The sequence below is a fragment of the Scyliorhinus torazame genome, chromosome 6 (genome assembly GCF_047496885.1).
Source record: "Scyliorhinus torazame isolate Kashiwa2021f chromosome 6, sScyTor2.1, whole genome shotgun sequence".
NCBI classification, from domain to species: Eukaryota; Metazoa; Chordata; class Chondrichthyes; order Carcharhiniformes; family Scyliorhinidae; genus Scyliorhinus; species Scyliorhinus torazame.
Window position 1 is genome coordinate 107,808,492 of NC_092712.1, and position 11,121 is coordinate 107,819,612.

The following is an 11,121-nucleotide window of genomic DNA, read 5'->3' on the forward strand; positions in this document are numbered from 1 at the left end:
GCGCTCAGGAGATCAGCAGCCACAAATGACATGAGAAGGACATGATCCAGTACACGAAGCACTTTGATGACCTTCTGATGCAATACCCAGCTGGCAGATACGTATGAACCCAATTCTGAGCAGAAGGGCCTCAGGGCAGGTATTGCCTGGGAAAACCTACGATACGTGTGCGCATACTGACTCCTCACAGCGGTGAAGCTTTTGGAGCACACAGAGTTAAACCCTCGGACAGTAAATGGCTAGGATCATTACCAATGAATGTGCTTCATGATGGTCTGATGGGAAGCATTACTGTCTTAACATGCTTGATCTGCAACTTGCAGAAAAATGAGCACAGATCCCCCATGAGAGGAGACGATCCAGGGGCTGGAACTAACAGAATTGATGCTGATAGGCACAACCTTTGTGGCATTACTGCTGAGACATATTAAGGAAGCTAATCGTTTATTGATAGACCCTATGATGTGGTACTGCTGTCTTGCCCCTTGACAGGCACATTTCATCCCTCTAGGGCAAGAAACTGCCTTTGTCACTGTGGCCACTGTCCATCCCCCTGCTCCAGCCAACCTGTGAGCAGGTGGCCCCCATGCCCAGAGACAGCATCAGCCACAAGGATTCCATCTGCCAAATTTATCTGGCACCTTTCAGTGAGTCAGAATGAGCCCTATTCCAAGACCTATTGTCTTATTCAGCACTCCCAATCCAAGACATGTTGAGTCAGGGGGCAAATGAATGGTAGATGCAGTATAATTTGAATAAATGCGAGGTTTTCCACATTGGTAGTAAAAACGGTGAGGCAGACTATTATCTGAATGACCATAAATTAGGAAAGGGGAATGTGCAACGAGACCTGGGTGTTCTCGTACACTAGTCACTGAAGGTAAGCATGCAGGTACAGCAGGTGTACAGAAGGCAAATGTTATCTGACCTTCATTGTGAGAGGATTCAAGTATAGGAGCAGTCCTGCTGCCACACCTAGAATATTGTGCGCAGTTTTGGTCTCCTTATCTGAGGAAAGATGTTCTTGCTCTAGAGGGCGTGCAGCGAAGGTTTACCAGGCTGATTCCTGGGTTGGCAGGACTGACATATGAGGTGAAATTGAGTCGGTTAGTATTGTGTTAGCTGTAGTTCAGAAGGATGAACGGGGATCTCATAGAATTTATATAATTCCAACAGGAATAGACAGGGTAGATGCAATAAAGATGTTCTCGATGGTGGGTGTGTCCAGATCCGGGGGTTACAGTCTGAGATAGATATATTTCTGACTTTTAAAACGGATTAAAGGGATATGGGGAACATGTAGGGAGGTGGATTTGAGAGCATGGAGAGATCAGCCATGATCTGATTGAATGGTGGAGCAGGCTTGAGGAGCTGAATTGCCTACGTCTGCTCCTAATTCCTATGTTCCTATGTATTAGGGCACTACTACTATATCAATAGTACTGATTTCTAAAAAATACTCTCAGCAGAACTGTTTGGATCATTAAATGAGTCCACGTTTCGACATCAATTGTCATTTTATCCTTTGTAGGATGAAGCTCAGCATTTTGCCCCCTCGTGGTGATTTTTGATTTATGACACAAAAAAAACAATAAAGAGCCCAATACTAAGCAGCCACCTCAATAAATAACAAAGTCAAAATCGCATTACACCCTCTAAGTACCTTGAAATCTGGATGATTGGCAGCCATGCTAAACTAATGACAGCCTTGTGGTTCTGCAATTACCCTGTCATATGCACGACTGTACTTGTTCTTTCTCCATTTTGAAGGAATTCTATAAAAGATGTCACTCATTTACCTTGCCAGTAAAAGCTGCCAGGTCCTCCAAGCACCAGATTCCCATCCTAGATAAATCAGATTATTTTGTAAATTCACTTTTGTTTCAAAACATGAAATGTTGTAATCAACATAATGTTACTCTCTACATGTTGGGAATTTTTAAAAAGACACACTTTATCAAGAAGGTATAAAGATATCAAAAAGCTTTTACTACACCGAGGGTATCATTAACTGAAGAATTGCAGAAAGTGATTATGATTCTGTCTGTAAAGTTTATTGTGTTTGACATGCTATTATAATACAGTAGGTTAAATATGTTCCAAGGGACATGCACAGTAACATAATCTTTTACACACAATATCAGAAAAAAACCTCCAGATGTCTGGATGAGACTAATTTTTGTACCCTGTTTCATAATAGCATCATGTCTATTTTCTGTTTACATTGGCAGAAATTACTCTAAAGGTTATGAGCAACACTGGACTTATAGGATGTTAAAGAGCTATGGATCAATTGAATCTAAAACACCAAGGTATCAAAGCTACTGAATGTTTCTTTCTAACAGCTGCCTGGACATGCTCTAATTTTCAAGGTTTCATGTTCAGTAGTTTCATGGGTATTGAAAATCTGCAGTATATGATTCCATTTTCAATCTACTCGTTTTACTTAGGCCAGGCAGGTGCATACCCACAGATTTCACACACTCTCATAAACTTCCTACTTTACCCTCCGTTTAAGGTGTTCCTTTCCAACCAAAATAACATTCTTGCTTTCTATATACGCATAATCACCTTAGAACTATTGTGCTTAAATTAATTTAAAATCACTTGCACTTACATACTTTTCCCTCAATGAAAATTTGGTAAGGAACTGTCCTGAACACCTGAATAGTTATCACTTCATATTGTTAAACTACTTTTTTTTTTAAATGGCTAAAATAATCATTTACATGCTTCTCAATAAGTGGATTTGGGTGCAATATTGTCTATTAATACAGTAAACTTCATGCCAAAGGCTTCTGAGTCAAGTATATAGTGTTTGATCAGATATCCACTTCACCTTGATATTAAATAGTTGTCAATTCACTGTGTAGAGAAATCTTACTAATCAAATGCTGCCCAATAGGATATTTGTTTACAACATTACAGTAAATGCTTCACTGTGATAACAGTAAAACAGTTTTTTACAAGGAATTTGTTCTAACAATATCTATATATTTCCACTTTCTCTGTCTGTTAGCTTTTACAAAGAGTCATCGACTCGAAACGTTAGCTCTCTTCTCTCCCTACAGATGCTGCCAGGCCTGCTGAGATTTTCCAGCATTTTCTCTTTCATTTCAGATTCCAGCATCCGCAGTAATTTTCTTTTATCTATATATATATTAGTATTTATTCTTTGTACCCAAGACTCATCAGCAAGTTTTGTTCCCATCCAAGCACTGTTATTGTTTTACTATTGGAAAGGCCACCAATTATATAACCATGAAACGTCAACAAAGATTATTTCTGTTGCTTTCAACTGACCTTTGAATTTTTAACTATTGTCCAAAAACAAAACTATTCACTTAGGATTTAAATGGTATGATGCATTTCTTAGCACAAGCACTTGTATATATCTTGCACAGGATGGAACTATTCCTGACTTATGTGCTTAGTGTGTCTTTCCTTTTACTACATACACAGACAGTATATAATTTAAGATATCTGTTACATTTTCTACAGTAAATAAAATAAAGTGTAATGACAAGCTTACTTGAGTAAAATCAAGGCTAAATCCTGCTTGACAATAACCTTGACCTTCAGGATCTTCCAGACCTGAAATGGATATAAAATTTATGTTGCTTTCATAAATCGCAAATGTTTTTATTAGTTTTTATCCAAACAATATGACATTAACAGCTTAAAAAACTTAAAGGATACAGGTGCATCAGGATGCATTCCTATTTTTATTGACATCTGACCATGGCAGCTTTAGACCAGCTTTGGTCCTATGATTAGCCAGATCATAACAGTGGCTAGTACATTGCTTTTGGTGCTTTCTTGGAGCCCGAATTAGAGGATCAAGGATTTGGTTCCTAAAGGTGAAACAGAAAATACTGGAAAAACTCAGCAGGGCCAGCAACATCTGTGGAGCAAGAAACAGTTATCGTTTCAAATCTGTTTGACTCTTCTATAGCTTTTACAAACTTGTTTAGCTTCATCAGGTAAGCCACGGAATTTCTATGCAGTTGAGGAGTGTTAAATTTGAGGAAAAAAAGAACACATAGGAGCTGTTGAGTTAAATTGAGAGTGGCTATGGCCTGGGCCAGCTCCCTACAGGAAGCAGATTGTCTTGCGCTTGCCACCACCATATTGGCTATTGGAGTAAATGTTTCACCACATCTGGCTTCCCAACTCATGCAGCACCAATTCTGATGAAGCAGCCTTTCTTGAATCTTGTTTATTTAGAATAACTTCTGAAAAATGTTTACAATGTCTTTAATAATGAATGCAACTTCATTTGCATCACCAATTATATTAACATATTCTATATGTTTACTAACACATATTTATTCTATCTCAACACATACAGAATCATGTTGCCTTCTTATTTTATTCCACTCGCAAATTTATTATTTATATACAGCGCCTGTAATTTTGAAGATATTGTAGTCCCCTACTTTATAGTGCTCTTTGGGGGGGGTTTAAACTAATGCAGCAGGGGCATGGGAACCTAGATTGTAGTTTTAGGGTAAGGGAGAATGAGAGTATAGAGGTCAGGTGCACAGATTTGACGTCGCAGGAGGGGGCCAGTGTTCAGGTAGGTGGTTTGAAGTGTGTCTACTTCAATGCCAGGAGTATACAAAATAAGGTAGGGGAACTGGCAGCATGGGTTGGTACCTGGGACTTCGATGTTGTGGCCATTTCGGAGACATGGATAGAGCAGGGACAGGAATGGATGTTGCAGGTTCCGGGGTTTAGGTGTTTTAGTAAGCTCAGAGAAGGAGGCAAAAGAGGGGGAGGTGTGGCGCTGCTAGTCAAGAGCAGTATTACGGTGGTGGAGAGGATGCAAGATGGGGACTCATCTTCCGAGGTAGTATGGGCTGAGGTTAGAAACATGAAAGGAGAGGTCACACTGTTGGGAGTCTTCTATAGGCCTCCAAATAGTTCTAGGGATGTAGAGGAAAGGATGGCGAGGATGATCCTGGATAAGAGCGAAAGTAACAGGGTAGTTATTATGGGAGACTTTAACTTTCCAAATATTGACTGGAAAAGATATAGTTCGAGTACATTAGATGGGTCGTTTTTTGTACAGTGTGTGCAGGAGGGTTTCCTGACACAATATGTTGACAGGCCAACAAGAGGCGAGGCCACGTTGGATTTGGTTTTGGGTAATGAACCAGGCCAGGTGTTGGATTTGGAGGTAGGAGAGCACTTTGGGGACAGTGACCACAATTAGGTGACGTTTACGTTAATGATGGAAAGGGATAAGTATACACCGCAGGGCAAGAGTTATAGCTGGGGGAAGGGCAATTATGATGCCATTAGACGTGACTTGGGGGGGATAAGGTGGAGAAGTAGGCTGCAAGTGTTGGGCGCACTGGATAAGTGGAGCTTGTTCAAGGATCAGCTACTGCGTGTTCTGGATAAGTATGTACCGGTCAGGCAGGGAGGAAGGCGTCGAGCGAGGGAACCGTGATTTACCAAAGAAGTGGAATCTCTTGTTAAGAGGAAGAAGGAGGCCTATGTGAAGATGAGGTGTGAAGTTTCAGTTGGGGCGATGGATAGTTACAAGGTAGCGAGGAAGGATCTAAAGAGAGAGCTAAGACGAGCAAGGAGGGGACATGAGAAGTATTTGGCAGGTAGGATCAAGGAAAACCCAAAAGCTTTCTATAGGTATGTCAGGAATAAGCGAATGACTAGGGAAAGAGTAGGACCAGTCAAGGACAGGGATGGGAAGTTGTGTGTGGAGTCTGAAGAGATGGGCAAGATACTAAATGAATATTTTTCGTCAGTATTCACTCAGGAAAAAGAGAATGTTGTGGAGGAGAATGCTGAGACCCAGGCTAATAGAATAGATGGCATTGAGGTACGTAGGGAAGAGGTGTTGGCAATTCTGGACAGGCTGAAAATAGATAAGTCCCCGGGTCCTGATGGGATTTATCCTAGGATTCTCTGGGAGGCCAGGGAAGAGATTGCTGGACCTTTGGCTTTGATTTTTATGTCATCATTGGCTACAGGAATAGTGCCAGAGGACTGGAGGATAGCAAATGTGGTCCCTTTGTTCAAAAAGGGGAGCAGAGACAACCCCGGCAACTATAGACCGGTGAACCTCACGTCTGTAGTGGGTAAAGTCTTGGAGGGGATTATAAGAGACAAGATTTATAATCATCTAGATAGGAATAATATGATCAGGGATAGTCAGCATGGCTTTGTGAAGGGTAGGTCATGCCTCACAAACCTTATTGAGTTCTTTGAGAAGGTGACTGAACAGGTAGACGAGGGTAGAGCAGTTGATGTGGTGTATATGGATTTCAGCAAAGCGTTTGATAAGGTTCCCCACGGTAGGCTATTGCAGAAAATACGGAGGCTGGGGATTGAGGGTGATTTAGAGATGTGGATCAGAAATTGGCTAGCTGAAAGAAGACAGAGGGTGGTGGTTGATGGGAAATGTTCAGAATGGAGTACAGTCACAAGTGGAGTACCACAAGGATCTGTTCTGGGGCCGTTGCTGTTTGTCATTTTTATCAATGACCTAGAGGAAGGCGCAGAAGGGTGGGTGAGTAAATTTGCAGACGATACTAAAGTCGGTGGTGTTGTCGATAGTGTGGAAGGATGTAGCAGGTTACAGAGGGATATAGATAAGCTGCAGAGCTGGGCTGAGAGGTGGCAAATGGAGTTTAAAGTAGAGAAGTGTGAGGTGATTCACTTTGGAAGGAATAACAGGAATGCGGAATATTTGGCTAAAGTTCTTGGAAGTGTGGATGAGCAGAGGGATCTAGGTGTCCATGTACATAGATCCCTGAAAGTTGCCACCCAGGTTGATAGGGTTGTGAAGAAGGCCTATGGAGTGTTGGCCTTTATTGGTAGAGGGATTGAGTTCCGGAGTCAGGAGGTCATGTTGCAGCTGTACAGAACTCTGGTACGGCTGCATTTGGAGTATTGCGTACAGTTCTGGTCACCGCATTATAGGAAGGACGTGGAGGCTTTGGAGCGGGTGCAGAGGAGATTTACCAGGATGTTGCCTGGTATGGAGGGAAAATATTATGAGGAAAGGCTGATGGACTTGAGGTTGTTTTCGTTGGAGAGAAGAAGGTTAAGAGGAGACTTAATAGAGGCATACAAAATGATCAGGGGGTTGGATAGGGTGGACAGTGAGAGCCTTCTCCCGCGGATGGAAATGGCTGGCACGAGGGGACATAGCTTTAAACTGAGGGGTAATAGATATAGGACAGAGGTCAGAGGTAGGTTCTTTACGCAAAGAGTAGTGAGGCCGTGGAATGCCCTACCTGCTACAGTAGTGAACTCGCCAACATTGAGGGCATTTAAAAGTTTATTGGATAAACATATGGATGATAATGGCATAGTGTAGGTTAGATGGCTTTTGTTTCGGTGCAACATCGTGGGCCGAAGGGCCTGTACTGCGCTGTATCGTTCTATGTTCTATATCATAAGAATGCAATTCCATACAATTTTACGATTTTTTAAAAATTAAAGACTGCTGCACATTGCACCATCTCTTCTAGGGTATTTTCCAGCATTGAAACTTATTTGACAAATTTATGATTGCACATTTTTAGCAAATGGCCCAACTTTAGATACAGGCCAGTTGACGTTTTCAATAGGTAAAACATAGAAAACAGGCACATTAAAATTACAGGAAGTAGTAAAAGAAAGTGAATGTTTTAAATTACACAGAAATGTTCACTCGGTATTAATTACTCAACCTACCAGAACGACATGGAGAATATTCTGCGTAGTCACTGAAATTATGAACCGCCACGTAACAGGTGCCAACTGGGTCTTTTTCTTGAGTCAATTTAAAGGTTCGCCAATGATACAGAGGGGCACAAGCCTATTGATGAAAAATGTATCAATTAACCCAAAACATGCAATAATTTCTTATAATACATCTGCGATTTCTTATGCAAGAATGGCGCACCTATTCCGACTTAGTTACATGATAATTGAGCTGTAATTTTTATTACTTCTCTGTCAAGTTATTTTCTTTTTTGTTTATAAACTTAAGAGTACCCAATTCTTTTTTTTTTCCAATTAAAGGGCAATTTAGCTTGGTCAATCCATCTATCCTGTACATCTTTTTGGATTGTGGGGGTGAGACCCCGCAGACACAGTGAGAATGTGCAAACTCCACACGGACAGTGACCTGGGCCAGGATCAAACCCGGGTCCTCAGCGCAGGTGGCACAGTGCTGACCACTGTGCCACAGTGCCACCCATCAAGTTATTTTCAAGTATTATACAGATTATAAATTCTGACCAACGTTAAACGTTAATGTTTGCAAACATTTTTTTTCCGTCTTTAAGAATATAAAAATACCTGATTACATAAATATAATCCCACTTCAGAAGCAATATTATCTAAAATTAGTCATCACATAGCTGACTGATGCTGTTTCAGTCAGCACTCTATCCCACCAATGTTTAATTAATTAATATTATTATTATTAATGTATTTACCTAGCTGATTCATGGGGTATTTGCCTGATGGATGCTAGTTAAAGCATACTATTCCCCATTAAAAAAATAAATGAAATTCGGTAAATAACAAGAAGTTGGGAACTGTACAAAACTCTGGTAATTTGCATTTATATTACAGGCTACATGTTAACAATGTAAACCTGCAACAATATACAACACATATTCCTATTTACCACTCACATTTCAGAAGCAAGAACTAGTAAAATAGCCACCTATAAGTACAAGATATCAACACATCTAAGTGATCAAGATCTTGAATCTTATACCACACTACTTACCACAACCTTTCCTTTATGTGATTTGACTGTTGCCCCAAACCATTGATTGGATTTAAATTCAACAGGTTCCTTTGTACCATTAACTTTGATGGTTCTGTTGCCTAATATTTAACAAAAAAAAAAATCACATGTCTGTGTTTTGAGATTGTCTTTTCCCTTACAGACAGCAAAACATTCATATGGAAATAAAGTCACAATGTTTCATATTTTGTCTCACTGAGATCATTTGCAGGTTAGGAGCATAAGAACATGGGGATAGAGAAGCAGGAGTAGTCCATTCAACCCATCAAGCCTGCTCCGCCATTCAATTAGATCATGGCAACATCTTGCAGTATTGCCTTGTGATTATATTTTATTTGTATTACCACTTTGTAATTGTATATCTTGATCAACCACAAACAATAATTATTTAGTGTTTTGTTATTTTTGAGTTATTTTATGATGTATGATCTAGCCTCACAATTTTAAAGAAAAATGTAAAAATGCAGTTTTTTCAATAAGTATTGTTTATAACTCATGTTTCTTATTATGCAACTTAGTTTCTCAATTTATAATGGACAAATACATGATCATTTTCTCCACTGTGATGATTAATACAAATTTTGGATCAGTAAAATGTTAAATGATAAGTTAGACAGCTCAATGTCATTAAATTCATGCTAACAGAATAGAGATTTCTCTAATTGCTTTAATTTTTTTGCAAAAAAAGGAGTAAAAACTGGTTCAAGATTTAATTATATGTACACACAACCGGAGACATCTCTCCAACTTTGTTTAACGTATACTTTGCAGATGTCAACATAAAAGGAACCATCTGTTCAAAAAATCAGCTCAATTATGATGCTTCTCAGTCTTTAATAAAACGCAGACAGTTCTTCACCCCCCCCTCTCTTTTTGAAGCAAACTGATTTCCCACATGTTCATCCCTCCCCAATTTCACTGCCTGTCCGTGAACTTCTTTATGAATTGTTAAGCAGGAGGAGGGCCTGACTGCCCATCTGCAGCTTTGCTTCAAACGCGTAATAAAAAAGTTGTCAACAGATGTTAAATTCAATTTGAAGAGTGTGTTTGCTTCCGCTATTTCACAACTATCAGAAATCATACTGAGCAATCTCCCATCCCTTCATTTCATCCCTTTCCAGTTCCTTGGACATGGATCCCTGCATAAGTTGCTCTGTTTTGCTATTTCTTTGCCAAGACTTACAGATCTTTAACAAGATACCTGGGAATTTATTTTTAAAAACTGACTGAGCAGTGGCTCTTGGTAGTTTTATATATTTCTAAGTTAGTATTTCTCACGACTGGAACACAAGGATTTATTCATAAGCATTAATTGAAGCTATTTTACCTAATATTTTGTCTTTGATATAAATTTTAAAAAGGTTCACACTCAAATCCAAAATGTAGATGTTATTTATTAAGCACAGAGGTAAGTTTGTGAAATGTGGATATAAATTCCAAGCAGGTATTTCAAACTCTTCGGCAGTGGCAAGAATAATTAATCTATTCTCATTTGGCGTAATTAACTCAAAGTCATTTAATCTGAAATTAAATTTCATGGGGCTAAACATTAAATATGTTATTAAACTGCTGCGGGCCAACACACACACACATGTTTAAAGAAGTAATTCTGCTTAATGTCAGTTTTGGAATTGACATAACCTAAATTGTCAAATTCGGTTACTCAAGGTCAACAAAGGCTCACTTTAAGGTTTAAAGCTATGGCTATACTCTGCACCAACTTCTATCTTTACATTGAACATTAAGTATAAGAAGTGGAATTAAAGTGACGTTGTTTTCCAAGCTAAACAGCACACTTCTAAAACTGTAATGTGGTCCTATATATAGCTGTTAAGTGGTGGTTTCATAGGTGTCTGAGGTCAAGGGGAAATAAAGTGGGAGCAGGCGATTGTAGTCCTCCTTTTTGCATAGATGGGAGGGGGTGGAAGCAGGTTAAAGAACTGGGGGAAAGAGGCGATGCTTCTGCACACTTACTGGATTTGTCGAAGGGGATCTGGCTGCAAGGGGCACCTCCTGCTGCCCAGCTGCAGAAGTACACCGCTCCTCCTTCCACTATCCGCGGCTGGCTGGTGTTGGCTTTCGGAGCTCCAACAAGGATATTGACTCTGAAGACACCACAAGAGAGACAATCACAACACAGGATTCAAACAAAATCAGAAATGGTTAACACCAACTTGGACTAACTCCACGCACGGCACAAACTGTCCCCATCACATCATCTGCTGGGAATGACTTGAACTGGGCAGCAACAATCCCAATGATGGGGCAGATCCACAACTTTAACAAATTGTTCAAACTAACAAGGTGGGGAGTTTGGTAATCTGGAAATCTATAGTTAGCTG

The 11,121-nt window shown here is 39.9% G+C and overlaps 1 protein-coding gene across 1 annotated transcript in view; it reads right to left on the reverse strand.

Moving 5' to 3' along the window:
• itga8 (integrin, alpha 8) overlaps nt 1-11,121 on the reverse strand; it is a 328,234-nt gene that overhangs the window by 316,859 nt on the left and 254 nt on the right. The window contains exons 2-6 of the mRNA XM_072508666.1: nt 10,754-10,884; nt 8,759-8,859; nt 7,711-7,834; nt 3,533-3,594; nt 1,800-1,845 (exon numbers count right to left, since the gene is read on the reverse strand). Coding sequence (XP_072364767.1) covers nt 1,800-1,845; nt 3,533-3,594; nt 7,711-7,834; nt 8,759-8,859; nt 10,754-10,884 — 464 coding nt within the window. The remainder of the gene's footprint in view (nt 1-1,799; nt 1,846-3,532; nt 3,595-7,710; nt 7,835-8,758; nt 8,860-10,753; nt 10,885-11,121) is intronic.